This window comes from Ornithorhynchus anatinus, chromosome 14 (assembly GCF_004115215.2).
Source record: "Ornithorhynchus anatinus isolate Pmale09 chromosome 14, mOrnAna1.pri.v4, whole genome shotgun sequence".
NCBI lineage: Eukaryota > Metazoa > Chordata > Mammalia > Monotremata > Ornithorhynchidae > Ornithorhynchus > Ornithorhynchus anatinus.
The window spans coordinates 12,768,841-12,784,291 of NC_041741.1; the positions used below are offsets into that span (position 1 = coordinate 12,768,841).

Genomic DNA, 15,451 nt, shown 5'->3' on the forward strand with positions numbered 1-15,451 from the left:
CCCACACTGGGCTCACAGTCTCTTTTACTCCCATTTTACAGATGAGGAAATTGAGAACCAGAGGGGTTAAAGCGACTGACTTACCCAAAGACATAGAGAAGCCCAGTAGCCAAACTGGGGCTTGAACCTATATTTCCTGACTCCTGGACATCAATACTTCTGATTAATTGAACTTTGGTGCTCTACTAAATATAGGAAGTTTAAGCTAGCAGCTAGTTCAAACAAGAGTTACTTTAAACCTGAATTCTCTAAAGGGGTATCAACTTATCAGAGGATCATTCTCATGTCTGTTTCCAGATGCCCTCAGGACTTGGCGCTGTCAAACACAAAGGGCTGTTGGGAAATAGAAAGCTTTGCTTTTCAGACAATATAAACTGACAATAAGCCTGAAGAAAACTAACCACAGGCCTGCACTAAGGGTACCCAGGGGAAGGAAAGCCCTCAGGACCGGGGGACAGGAACAAAAGAGGGGAGAGGAGTGGCAGGGGGGAGGGAATTATAATGTGATCTTTACTTACCCAGGGCCAGGTCATCATGTCAGACTGCTTCTGGAGCGTATCCTAACGAATTGCACGGAAGTCTATGGGAAAACGTACCTCATAATACAGCTGCTCACACAGTTCGCCCACAACAACTTGTAGTCTGGGATATGCCTGGAATAGATCACAGATTTATGGCTCCTAGTAGGAGCTGGAATCCCCAGGACCAGAGCTCCAAGCCACTGAGGCCCACCCGTGATGCCCAGGACAGCCTCTCCCTCCCCTCTCCACCCATCACAGGAATCCAGCCCCGCTTCTCCACAGGAATGGACCAAGGACATTCTAGCCAGAGTCTCAGTCCAGAGCCCCCCATGAGTGCCCCCAGGCTGCAGGGAACCTTCTAATGCCAGGGGGGCAAGCTCCTGGGCCTGACCCTGACCCCTAGTACACCAAACCTTCCTCCATCCTCAGGAGCGGAATGTGGGCAGAAGTCACCTCCAACTTCTAGAACTTCGAGGTTGCAGTTGTTTGACACGGAGGACTGTTAGGCTTCGAGCGGAGAGTTTGTAGCTGAAGTCCTGTGCCCTGCTTACTGATCGTGCTTCTCAGATCTGCACTAGCAGTCTATAAAGGGAGTTTATTTTTAAAATAGTAGTTTATTAAAAGAGGCCTAGTTCTAATATGAACCGAATAGAGAATAAAAGTTAATCTCACACCTTCAATAGAGCTGTTTTTATTTCATATTTTTGATTTCGATAAGTTTCCATTTCAGAAAATTAGGTAGTCATCCTTTACATTTCAGGAATATAAATCTTTTAAAAAAAACCACACACATATTACAAACAGGAGGATTAATCAAGCTTGAGCTCCTCATTATTAGAGTGTGAACTGCTGTCTACCCTTCTCATAATCACATTGCAAGAACGTGAAGGTTTGCACATGACGCCAGACACTACCAAGAAATTCAAAAATTTAAGGAATTAATTGTTAACATCGGCATCAGGAAAAAACCCCAACCCACCTTTTCCAAAACCACTCCTTGTTACAAGCATTATGTACAACAATAATGCTAATTAATAGGATTCAAGGACCATTTAATCACAGAAATCCATCTCCAACATCTTCTGACACTGAAAAATCTACAACATAAAAGTTAGGTATTAGAAGGCTAATTGCTTCTTTAATTAACTTCAGAAGGATGCCTCCGCTGTTTCAGGTGCTGATATTTTGACAACTTCAGCCCAGCAAAATGGACGTATTACACATTGAGAAAACTTTGAGTCAGCAAAAATCATGAGTCCGGTCTTACAAAGTCTTCTGTAAGAAATGCTTGATGAAAATATCTCACCCCTCTCATCTTGGTGTCATTTCTTACAAAACTTTGGTTAATAATAGAAATACATCCAGGCAGATGTATAGCATTTGCTATACAGCAGCAAAAGAAATAAGCCCAAACTAATAATTTCTGATTTAAAAAAATAGAAGGTAATTAAAATTTAATCAAAGTTATATTAAGAAAAGCTTTCACAGTGCAATATTGAAACGGTCACAAGGGTTAAGAAAATACTGATATCAAAGTACAATCACAATGTTAAAATAGACAAAACTACTATACAAGAGCATCTTTTACAACTAAAAAGAATGGGCACAATATACGAGCCAGGGTTGCTTCCCGGATCTCCTCATCTGGATTTCTTGTCCTTATATTCATCCTTGGGTTGCCTAGCTTGACATCTGACATCAGACTTTGTTGAAGTCCTTCTCGTGAGTTCTCGGAGGGAGGGTCCTTCCCTGTACTCTGGTCCCAGCTATTCTTGGGCACATTTCGGTCATTGCACAATTTCAAAGTAATGCAGTATCGCCATGATGTGTTGAGGCATGAACACGTAACCGGTGTACAACGCCATTCCAACAATGGAAACCAGCATTGAATCTGGGAGGTAGTTAAGGAAATCTGAGATTTGCTTAGCTTAAAAACAACTCCATTACCAAACACGACCACAGAAACAAATTCTAAACCATGTTCTGCTCTACTGATCACAGTGGAAAAAACAATCGGTCTAAAAACAATAAAGCTGTTGAGAATACTTCCCCCAACCTTATATTATTTGGGGCTACGGCAATGTACGCAGAAGGTCAGCAGGATACCAGGGTGCTAATAAACATTTAAAAACACAGTGTATCCAGAATGTTATTCACAGTAACTTTAAGGCAATAGTAAAGTAACACTGCTCATCCATGGAAACAGAAATGAAAAGGCAAAGTAACATTCTGTGTGATCAGTCACTTGTTAAATAACCACTTTTTTTTGGCTTTAAGTTAGAGCTCTGATGAAAGATCAAGGACTGCAGGGTTCTTAGAAGTGCCAGTAAACAATCACTATAGATCTCCTACACATATATGTCTTAGCAGATTCTGAATATTTGAGACTTTAAAAAAAAAAAAAAAGACCAAAGGCTGTTGAAACAAATCCCTTAATGATTAACAGATCCAGAACAAGGTTGCCAACTGGCTAGAACCACCTTTACAAATAGTATGAATGAAAAAGTACTGATTTTCATGTTTTTACTGACAGATCAAAAACTTTGGAGGGCTGACGTTACGGGTGGGAGAGCAGCCAACCGGAATCCCGACAAATGCTGCTTGTAAAAAAACAAAAACAAAAAAAACCACCCCAGCATTTGTCAACCCTGACTAGACTCTACCTACCTCATTCCATTATGCCCTGCCCTCTCAACCGGGTCTGGGGATTCCCTCATCTCCTCCTCATTACCAATAGTATTTATTGAGCTCTTATATGTGCACAGCACTGTATTAAGCACTTAGGAGAGCAGCGAGGTCTAGTGGATAGAGCACAGGCTTGGGAGTCTTTAGGACCTGGGTTCTAATCCCAGCTCTGCCTCTTGTCTGTCACTTGTGTGACCTGGGCAAGTCACTTCACTTTCTGGGCCTCAGTTACCTCATCCGTAAAATGGGGATTAAGACTATGAGTCCCATGTGGGACAGGGACTATGTCCAACTCGATTTGCTTGTATCCAACCCAATGCTTAGCACTGTGTGCCTGGCACGTAGTAAGCACTTAAATACCACGGTTACTATTAATATTATTACAGTACAGCAAAGTTGGCAGACTATGTACAGAGCCTGGCACAGAGTAAGCGCTGTACAAACACCACAGTTATTATTATTATTATTATTATTATTGTGACAGAACAAAGTTGGCAGACTATGTGCAGAGCACTGTACTAAGAGCTTGGGAGAGTACAATATAACAGAGTTGGTAGACATGCTACCTGCCCGTGCATGATGAGTTTACAGTCTAGAGGAGTAGACAGACATTGGTTAAATTACAGATCTATACTTAAGTGCTATGAGGCTGAGGGAGGGGTGAATAAACAGTGGAAATCCTAGTGCAGGGTGATGCAGAAGGGAGGTAGGGAAGACAAAATGAGGGCTTAGTTGGGGAAAGCCTCTTGAAGGAGTTGGGCTTTTAATACCTCTTTGAAGATAGGGATAGTGAACGTCTGTCGGATATGAAGGGGGAGAAGAGTTCCAAGCAGGATGTGGGCAAGGGATCAGAGGAGAAATCGATGAGATCGAGGTACAGTCAGTAGGTTGATGTTAGAGGAGCGAAGTGAATGTGCTAGGTTGGAGCAGGAAATCAGGGAGGTAAGGTAGGAGAGGGCACAGTGATTGAGTGCTTTAAAGCCTATGGTAGGGTGCTCCTACTTGATGCAGAGGTGGGTGGGCAACCACTGGAGGTTCCTGAGGAGTGAGAAAACATGGACTGAAAAGTTTTGAAGAAAAATGATCTGGGCAGCAGAGTGAAGTATGGGCTGAAGTTGGAAGAGACAGGAGGAAGGGAGGTCAGCAAGGAGGCTGATGCAGTAATAATGGCAGGATAGGATAAGTGCTGGGATTAATGAGGTAGCAGTTTGGACGGAGGGGAAAGGGAGGATTTTAGCAAAGTTGTGAAGGTTGAACCGACAGGACCTGCTGACAGATTGAATATGTGGGTTGAAGGAGATGAGTCAAGGATAACGCCGAGGTTACGAGCTTGTGAAACAGGGAGGATGGAGGTGCTGTATATGGGGATGGGAAATACAGGGGGGAGACAGGGTGTGGGTGGAAATATGAGGAGTTCATTTTAGGAAATAGGAAGGCAGGTCAGAGTGAGCTCTCCTCCCAACCCCAAACTGAACTAACCCTTTACAGGATTAACATCACTCATAGCATGCTGTGCCTTGGACGCTGACATTTTCACCAATAATCTAGTGATGCAATCAATCCAACACGATGATACGGATCGTACCTGCATCTTTAATACTGCTGAGGCCACTAAAACTCGGTGAGGAGAAACCCTGATTACAAACAAGCTCCTGTGCAGAAAAGAGACTCAGTAGGATATAGGATTAGCATGGTGTAAACCTAGAACCACAGGCTTCAGATTCCATCGCTCCACCGTCCACATACAATGCCATCGTGAGACGGTCCTTCCCCTTAGCTGCCTATTCATACCACTTGGGGCTATTCTGAAGAGTATCTGCCAAGGTACCCTGAGATCAAATCATCAGATACTATCAACTTCAGGTCCAGTTTTAGTCAATGAAGAGATTTTAGTTCCTTACTCCAAACAGCATGATCCTTATCACCACTGAAGCTAAATATTTATCAGCCATTTAAATAGATTTCCTGACTTCCCAGAATGTTAAAGGAAGTGTTATACTCAGTGCCATAAAATGAGGTTAAAAAAATGATCCATTCCCAAATTCTGACTTCAATCAATCAATAGTATTTATTGAGTACTTAGTCTGTGCAGATCACTATACTAAGCACAGAGGAAGATTCAAAAGAATTAACAGACAGGGTCCTTGACTTCAAGCTTACCACCTAGCTGCAGGGACAGACACTAAAATAAATTCAAGAGACAAAGCAATACGGTATAAAATTATGTACAAAACTTTTACAGGGCAGGGGTCAGGTGAACTGTTCAACTGGCAGGGGGGATGGGAAAATAAGGCAGGCAAGTGAGAGGTTAACCAGGGAAGGTCTCCTGGAGGAGATGTGATTTCAGAAGGGCCTTGAAGATAGGGAGAGCAGCAGTCTGGTGGATGTGAAGGTGGTGGGTGGTCCAGGAAGAAGTGAGAGTCTGAACTAGAGGTTCAAGAGACAAGAGAGATGAGAATGAGACAAAGCAAATATGTTGGTTTGGAAGAAGCAAAGCACGTGAGCTGGGATGTAGTGTGGGAGGAGTCGGGGGGGGGAGAGTAAAGCATTCCTCAATCCTCCATCCCTGTTGGCTATCACTCCAGCTTACTTCCAGAATCTCCCCCTTCCAATTTTAATGCCAGCTGAATTTGACCTCACTCAGAGAATCAAATGTCACTGACACGAAGTAGCCAAATCTTCTTCATCCCAACCCAATAAATTTTTCTATTTCTTTTCAAAGCCTCTATTTAATTCTCAACATGAATTTTATGACATCCAGAGATTCAGGGTGCCTTCCCACTGGAAATCTAACCCCGAAAGGACACTACCTAAGAAAATTCAGCAATAAATATGTGTCTGATCTGATTATCTTATAAGTACCCCAATGCTTAACAGTCCTTAACAAATATCCCAGTAATTGTAATCACCATTAATTTCTATTTTCTATATTTACAAACTAAGTGTGATATCTGTGACTTGAATTTTTTTGAATTTACAAGAAGGCATTTTTAGTTCTCCACCCACCCTCCACTGACAGTTCCAGATTATTATTTCATCCATGCACTCTAGGGCGTGTCTCCTGCTGGGATGTCACTAAATTTCAGGGGTTGCAACATAAAGCCAAGCATGATATCCCTAACACAACACACCCTATTGCACCATATTTCTGAATGCCTCTATTATCCTTAATAGGATTTTCAAGAAATTACTACCACATCCCATCATTCTGGGAAACTAGTTCACACTACAACCCTTCTAGAAGAGACAAATATTGCCAAGTGGTCTACATGTCAATTTTGTCTTTTAAAAAATGGGAAGTCAGTCGAATGAAAAAGGTGGGGGAACCCACACTCCCCAATTCTTCATTTCCTGATTAGATGCCACATGAAAGTAGAGACTGCTCGAGAGTTAACCGTTGTGCACAATGTAATACTGGCTTAAATAATTCCAGAAAGCAGGACCTGGGATTAAGCACTACTAGCATCATTCTAGGCACCCATCATTGCCTTTTTTCCCAACTCCTCCACTGTTCTTTCCTCCTTTTCTATTTCATGTTAAATTGCTACTCATTTAAAATTCCACTTATATTGCCCTTAAGGTTCTAGCCACTTTGCCACATAACCCCACTGGGCCAGGAGGGAAAACTTGAAACCACACCAATGCTACCAAAACAACTCAAGTGTTCAACCTGTTGGTGGTGGGACCTATTCATTTAATGGTATTTACTGAGCACTTACTTATGCAGAGCACTGTACTAAGCACTTGGGAGAGTACCTTGTAACAATAAACAGACACAGTCCCTGCCCACAACGAGTTTACAGTCTAGAGGCATTTACCTACCCTTCCTTTCTTAACCCACCGGTATCTGGGCAATACTCACCCAAAAGGCGCACTTGTGCATTCTCCCGACATAGTGTGGAAATTATCATCACTGCTAGTGCTTACTGCATGCTTACTATGTGCAGAGCTCTGAACTAAGCGCTTGGGAGAGCAGAACACCACAGAGTTGGTAGACATATTCCCTGCCCACACACACACAGGCCCTCCCACCTAATGGACGGAGCCTGTTGGCAGCATTACCTTTGAAAAGAAAAACAACTAAAATATGTTCTTAAAACACAAGATTTTTACTTTGCTTTCCAAAAACGACTCATTTCAGTATAATGAAATTTCCTGGTCAAACAGGATACCTATAAAGGCTCCTTTCAAGTCTTTTTTTTTTCCCTCAAACATTCCCCCCCACCTCTTCAAAAAAAACCAAAAACACACCCACATCTCTGATAGGGAAATTCCTTTCCAGGGCTCTAAAATCAAGCAATAAAGACAAACTTTCCCAAACAGATGGACTACCAAGACACTGAATTTCATATTCTTCATTAAGCTGAAGACAAAGTGGCTAGGTGAGACCATCCTTTGCAAATATTCATAGTAATTAATCAATCGATGGCTTTTTTGAGAACTTACTGTGTGCAGAGCACTGTACTAAGAACTTGGAAAAGCACAATACAACAGAGTTGGTAGACACACTGCACACAAGGAGCCGACTGTCTAGAGTGGGAGACAAAGTACCAAGTATTAAAAATATACATCAACGACACGGTAACTAAGTGGGAAAAAAACTTAGTTTCTAATATTCACCCATTATTGGGTTACAACGTAATGTTTAGAGCTGGCAAGACTTACAAAATCTTGCTTTTGCACAGGAACAGATTCAGCCTACGTATTAGTTTAGTTTGGCATCAGACGTAGAGAGTTTGGAGTCAGATGATATAGGTGAAATCACTAATCATTTCAAAGACCACACATAATAATAATAATAATGTTGGTATTTAAGTGCTTACTATGTGCAGAGCACTGTTCTAAGCGCTGGGGTAGATCTAGGGTAATCAGGTTGTCCTACGTGAGGCTCAGTCTTCATCCCCATTTTACAGATGAGGTAACTGAGGCACAGAGAAGTGAAGTGACTTGCCCACAGTCACACAGCTACCAAGGGGCAGAGCCGGAATTTGAACCCATGACCTCTGCCTCCCAAGCCCGGACTCGTTCCACTGAGCCACACTGCTACTCCTTAAATAAGTTTGGAGAGGATGGAATCGTTACCAGCTACTTCCAAGAACCTCAAGAGAATACCCCACTCTTTAAAAAGCAATAATTGCTAGGCTCTCTACATGGAGTAAACCTGAAGCATTTTGAAAATATTTAGCAGATTGCACATGTTCATTAACAGCACTAATGAAATCTGCCTCGTTAGCCAGCTAATGACAAGGGAAGTTGCTATTAGTATACTTTTGTCACAGTTCACCCTAGGAGAATCGACAAACATTAAGCTTAGGTCATGTAGACAGTGGCTTTTTGGGGGGTCTTTTTTCCATGAAAAATGGCATCTTTGTGCACACCATCTCCTAGTTGGCCCAGGGGTTCAATCCAGTTCACAGCAGTTGTCTAGGCAGTTGATGGTTCGGCACTGATCCTTTCTTCCCACTGCCAACTGTTTTGGAAATGTGCAGGAGTGGTAGGGGTGAAGGTGGAGGAAGAGAGAGAAGGGGTAAGGGCCTGAATCGGGGCAAGAAGAGCCCAAATCGCTATTGATCAGACAGGTTTAGAGAAAGGGATATTGGGTTGTGTCTCAAAGAAATTAATCCTATCTACATAAGCAATCCCTGCGAAAAATTACGTTGCTGCTTTAGTAGGCAGATGTCACCGATGGGGTTTAATAAGGTTTACTTGATGCTTAGTTGGAATACAGATCGGGAGACTCCCAACTGACATTAATATACTATCCAGAAACAAGTGTAGAGTGGGATAACCTGATTTAGGACCATAACATCTCAAAGCATCACTGATGACTCCTCCTCCTCATCCCTGCTTTGCCTCCTCTGCTCTCAGCACTCAATGCTCTCCTCCCCCAGTGTGGCATACATAACATAGAAAAGCACACACTCTTGCTGGGCTACAGGCACCTAGGCAAAAAAGAAAAAAGATTCACTATCAATAAATAAGGAGAATGATTTGCTACTGACTCCAAAACACCTGGACTTTTATTCCATAGTCATTATCTGGAACATGCTTATTTGGGACATATGCACACTAAGGGATTTGAACTGAATACCAAATATTGTACATATCTGCAGGTATGCTGTTTAGGTGTTTATGGATGGTAGATGTAGAAATTTTATATTTTTGCCATGTGCTACATTCTGGATTGCTTCCTAGTGAGTTGTTGGGTAGAATGAAAAGAGGTCCAGGAAGAAGCCTCAAGCAGCACACACTGAAAATAGACACTTCTACAAATCCCCAAGTACAGCTTCTGCAAAAAAACTCTGGTCCAACATATTGATATGGAACCTGTGCTTGGCACATAGTAAGCACTTAAATACCATCATTATTAAGTTAGATCAATCAGTCAATGGTATTTAAGGAGCACTTACTGTGCATACTGCACTGTACCATGAGAAGCAGCGTGGCTCAGTGGAAAGAGCCCGGGCTTGGGAGTCGGAGGTCATGGGTTCGAATCCCAGCTCTGCCACTTGTCAGCTGTGTGACTGTGAGCAAGTCACTTCACTTCTCTGTGCCTCAGTTACCTCATCTGTAAAATGGGGATTGACTGTGAGCCTCACGTGGGACAATCTGATGACCCTGTATCTACCCCAGCGCTTAGAATAGTGCTCTGCACATAGTAAGCGCTTAAATACCAACATTATTATTATTATTATTATTACTACGATTTGGGGAGAGTACAATACAACAGAGTTGACAGACATTCCCTGCCCACAAAGAGCATACAGTTTTGAGACGCCAATAAAGTCCCTCCAATTAGCAGCTTTCTAGACCAAGATGTTCCACGGATAAAAGATTTAAGTTTATTAAATTTCATATTTAATTCGTACTTGGGTAGGGGTTTGAAAGCAAGTTAGGAAATGCAGATTCCTATTATGGTTACTGATGTTGACACACAAACTACATGGATTCACATACGATACCTGCAGGGTAACAATTTCTTCAGTAATAGTACTCCTTTTCTATTTATGCAAATGAATAGCAAATGTTTGACATAATTCTCTGTTGACCTATGTAATTATAAAGCAACTTGAAGTTAGGAGTATCAAGCTCAAGTATCAGTCCAACATTTAATATTCAAATCTTGGTTTTGAGGTGAAAAATTCTAGATTGGAGCAAGAAAAATAATGTGACTAACATTGTGGAGAAATAAAAATTAACCTTAAGAGCCAAAGACCTAAGCAATCCCAGACTCTTCTTCAGTGGAGAGAAAAATTCCACGAACAAGAAAAAGAAAGATTGGGGAGGCCTTTAAAAATGAGAGAAGCAGTGTGGGCTTGTGGAAAGAGCATGGGCCTGGGACTCAAGGGACTTAGTTTCTAATTCCGGCTCCACCACTTGTCTGCTGTGTGACCTTGAGCAAGTCACTTAACTTCTCTGTGCCTCAGTTACTTTATCTGTAAAATGGAGATTAAGACTGTGAGCCGTAGGTGAGACAGGGGCTTTAATAATAATAATAATATTAGTATTTGTTAAGCGCTTACTATGTGCCAAGCACTGTTCTAATGTTGGTTTTTTTTTTTAAGCGCTTACTATGTGCCGAGCACTGTTCTAAGCGCTGGGGTAGATGCAGGGTCTTAATTCCCACTTTACAGATGAGGGAACTGAGGAATGGAGAAGTGAAGTGACTTGCCCCAAGTCACACAGCAGACACATGGCGGAGCCTGGATTAGAACCTACAACCTCTGACTCCCAAGCCCGTGCTCTTTCCACTGAGCCATGCTGCCTCCCACCACTAAGTCCAACCCGATTATCATGTATTGGCCCCAGACCTTAGTACAGTGCCTGGAACATAGAAAGTGCTTTAACAAATACCAAATGAGAAACGAAAACTCCACAAACCTTTGGGAATTTTTTTTCCTCCCAGATTTAATCTTAACTTTAGTAAATGATGTATGGCATAGAAATCATGTTAAATTGGGTTAAACTTTAAGAAGATCCCATGAAATCCTGTGAAATATTTTGTACGACATGTTTGGTGTGCCATATCAGCATTTTCACCATTACGTATATCTGATAGGCAGAAATCGTGACTTGTATTTTTCAAGTATTCAAAATATAAGCATTGTACATGAATTTTTGCTTTTGATTTTGTAACTTAAAGAAGAAACATGGGACTGACCTCACAATGAAAATGCAATATTCGGTGCACTTCTTCATGAGGTTACTCCAACCATTAAAAAACCAGTGATAAAAACTGGAACGAAATAACATTATTGTACTTAAACTCCATAACACACTTCAGTAGTTAATTCTCTAGAGGGTGAAAACAGATATTCATAGACAGTGGGGGGTGGAGGAGAGGAATAGCTGTATTAGCTTTCTTAAGACCCAGTTTAAATCACAAACAAATTTCAATGGTCTCTTACCCAGCCCGCCTTCATGATCAATATTGTAAATGACCTTCTACAATTAACAGATCAGAATGCAAAGTTCAAGATTTCAGAAAATCTTCCTTCACATTTCTATGCAACTTATTATGGTGGCTGCTGACACAGGAACAACATAGAGTTTCAAATCCTGTTACACCGACTTCAAGATCCCTTTTATTTTCGTTTCAGCTCACCGGCTGAAACGAATAAGGAATAAACGCAGCTTGAAAATGCATCACCACCAAAGTGACCGCGATCAATAGTCTCTTACTAAAATTGTGAAAATAGACATATGATAAGTTGGAGCTGGTTTTATCCCCGTTCGTTCACAGCCGAGGCCAAGAAAAAGAGAAATACTTAAAAGGTCACCGACAATTCAAGCGAGCAGAAGGTATTACTTCACCGCCCTGCACTCCCATTGTCTAAGTAAAATAAGATTTCCCCTTAAACTAATGAGGCGCCTTAGGGGAAAAGGTTGGGCCAGGCCTACCCTCTCTAGATTGTGAGGGTGGAGATAAATGGGTTAGAGATCGCCTTTAGAGATTGCCAACAGAAGGCAACTGTTCTTAAACCGATTTTTTTCTTTTTATATTTGTTATGGGCTTACCGTGCGCCCGGCACTGTCCTAGGTGCCGGGGGTAGACACAAGATAGTCAAATTGGGCCCCGGCCCTGTCCCACGTGGGGCTCACGGTCTTAATCCCCATTTTACACACAAGGTGACTGAATCCCGGAGAAGCTGGGGAGAGTTGGCCCGAGTCACCGGGCGGCCAAGCGGTGGAGGTGGTCGGAATTAGAACTCAGGGCCTCCGACTCCCAGGCCCGCCTTCTTACCGTTGGGCCACACCGCTTCCCCGAACCGATCGGTGTTCATTTAAAAAGCCAAACAAACGAATTACGTTAAAATCCAAATAGCCACCCCCTAAACTAAAAGCCCCTGTACCCCCCGCCCGATCCTACAGGCTACGAACTGAACTCCTAAAGCCCAAGACTGGGCTCCCGCCCCCTCCTCTGTGCCCCCAGCCCCCTCCTCCCGGGCCCAGCTGACTCCCCGTCCTCTACCCACTCTCCCTCCCCGACCCCCTTCCTCTAACGCTCCCCCCCCGCCACCCCACCTGCCCCCAGGCCTCCAGATCCTGCCACCCCCGACCCCCCCAGGCCTCCAGCCCCTGCCACCTCCGACCCCCCCAGGCCTCTAGGTCCTGCCACCTCCGACCCCCCAGGCCTCCGGCCCCTGCCACCTCCAAGCCCCCAGGCCTCCAGGTCCTGCCCCCCCCCCGACCCCTCCAGGCCCCCAACCCCTGCCCCCCCCGATCCCCCAGGCCTCCAGTCCCTGCCACCCCGACCCCCCAGGACTTCAGCCCCTACCATTTCCAAGCCCCCAGGCCTCTAGGTCCTGCCCCCCCCACCCCCTGCTCTCCCCCGACCCCCCAGGCCTCCAGCCCCTGCCACCCCCGACCCCCCAGGCCTCCAGGTCCTGCCCCCCCGACCCCTCCAGGCCCCCAACCCCTGCCCCCCCCCGATCCCCCAGGCCTCCAGTCCCTGCCACCCCGACCCCCCAGGACTTCAGCCCCTACCATTTCCAAGCCCCCAGGCCTCTAGGTCCTGCCCCCCCCACCCCCTGCTCCCCCCCGACCCCCCAGGCCTCCAGGTCCTGCCCCCCCGACCCCTCCAGGCCCCCAACCCCTGCCCCCCCCCGATCCCCCAGGCCTCCAGTCCCTGCCCCCCCGACCCCCCAGGACTTCAGCCCCTACCATCTCCAAGCCCCCAGGCCTCTAGGTCCTGCCCCACCCACCCCCTGCTCCCCCCGACCCCCCAGGCCTCCAGCCCCTGCCACCCCGACCCCCCAGGCCTCCAGGTCCTGCCCCCCCCCGACCCCTCCAGGCCCCCAACCCCTGCCCCCCCGGATCCCCCAGGCCTCCAGTCCCTGCCACCCCGACCCCCCAGGACTTCAGCCCCTACCACCTCCAAGCCCCCAGGCCTCTAGGTCCTGCCCCCCACACCCCCTGCTCCCCCCGACCCCCCCAGGCCTCTAGGTCCTGCCACCTCCGACCCCCCAGGCCTCCGGCCCCTGCCACCTCCAAGCCCCCAGGCCTCCAGGTCCTGCCCCCCCCGACCCTCCAGGCCCTCAGCCCCTGCCCCCCCCGACCCCCCAGGCCCTCAGCCCCTGCTCCCCCCGACCCCCCAGGCCCTCAGCCCCTGCTCCCCCCGACCCCCCAGGCCCTCAGCCCCTGCCACCTCCAAGCCCCCAGGCCCTGCTCCCCCCGACCCTCCAGGCCTCCAGCCCCTGACACTTCCAATCCCCCAGGCCCTCAGCCCCTGCCTGCCTCCCTCCCTCCCTTCCTTCCTTCCTTCCTTCCTCCGCCGGCCCGGCCCCCGCAGAGCCCCCGGCGGCTGAGCGTCAGGATACTGAAGACGGTCCTCTCCCAGGGCTCCAGCATGTAGAGGGCCGTGACGAGCAGGTACTGATAATAGATCCACGACATCTGCTTCCAGGCCCGGCCCAGCGCCATCCCCGCCATGGCTCCGCGCGGCGGCGGCGGCCGCCCCCTCGCCCTCGCCCTCGCCCTCCTCCTCCTCCTCCTCCTCCCCCCACCACCTCCGCCGGCCGCCGCGTCCTCCACCGACTGACCGCCCGCGCGCCGACCCCCGCCCCGCCCCGCCCCTCCCCGCCCGTCGCCCCCCATTGGCCGGCCCGGCCCACCCCGCCGCCGCCCATTGGCCCGCCGGCCCCGCCCCCATGACGTCACGGCTCGGGCTCGGGCTCGGGCTCGGGCTCGGGCTCGGGCTCGGGCTCGGGCTCGGGCTCGGGCTCGGGCTCGGGCTCGGGCTCGGGCTCGGGCTCGGGCTCGGGCTCGGGCTCGGGCTCGGGCTCGGGCTCGGGCTCGGGCTCGGGCTCGGGCTCGGGCCTAAAACTAAGCTGCCAAGGGCGGAGCGACGGGGAGCCTTATTTCCCGGCCAGCTGGGAGTCGGAGGTCCTGGGTTCTAATCCCCGACACTTGCCGGCTGCGTGACCTTGGGCAAGTCACTTCACCTCTCCGGGCCTCAGTGACCTCATCTGCAAAATGGGGATGAAGACTGTGAGCCCCACGTGGACAGGGACTGTGTCCAACCCGATTTGCTTGTATCCCCCCCCAGCGCTTAGTACAGTGCTTTGCACATAGTAGGCACTTAAATACCATAATTATTATTATTATTGCCCAAGGTCACAAAGCAAACAAGTGGTGGAGCTAGGACTAGAACCCATGACCTTCTGACTCCCAGGCCCATGCTCTATTCACTACACCATGCTCGGTAGACCTGGCCCCGGAGGCTGGCCTACCTGAGGACCCCGACTTACCCAATTAATCAGGGCATTTATTGAACACTTTCATTCAATTGTATTTATTGAGCGCTTACTGTGTATTTAGTAGTAATACCGGTACTATTCAGAGCACTTGGGAGAATGCATCACAACAGAGTTGGCTGGTAGACACATTCCCGGTCCATGAGGAGCTTACAGTCTAGACTGTGAGCTCATTGTGGGCAGGGATTGTCACTATTGTACTTTCCCAAGCGCTTAGTACAGTGGGTACAGTGACAGAAAGCATTGTCACTACTACCAGTTCATTTATCCACAAAATTAAAGCTGTCTTTATAAATCCCATTTGAAACAAGCCCAGCCAAAACTTAATTGCACTACAAAGGCCTACTGTCATTGCTACACACTCAACTCTTGTGAAAATTTTTTTGCAACCATCTCCCATAAGTTGCAAATGCTTCAGATTATACTTACCATACTGTTTTATATCCTCTATTGAAACGATGTACCTGAGTGTTTCACAGATCACTTTTG

General features: G+C 46.8%; 1 protein-coding gene across 1 annotated transcript; it reads right to left on the bottom strand.

Annotated features, from left to right (window-relative positions):
* Positions 1 to 1,192: 1,192 nt before the first annotated feature.
* SPTSSA (serine palmitoyltransferase small subunit A) lies at positions 1,193 to 14,179 on the bottom strand. Its single transcript, XM_029079371.2, has 2 exons — positions 14,027 to 14,179; positions 1,193 to 2,412 (listed from the first exon to the last, which is right to left on the bottom strand). Exons 1-2 carry the CDS (start codon positions 14,136 to 14,138, stop codon positions 2,309 to 2,311), a joined length of 216 nt encoding a protein of 71 aa, XP_028935204.1. The 5' UTR covers positions 14,139 to 14,179; the 3' UTR covers positions 1,193 to 2,308.
* Positions 14,180 to 15,451: the final 1,272 nt, after the last annotated feature.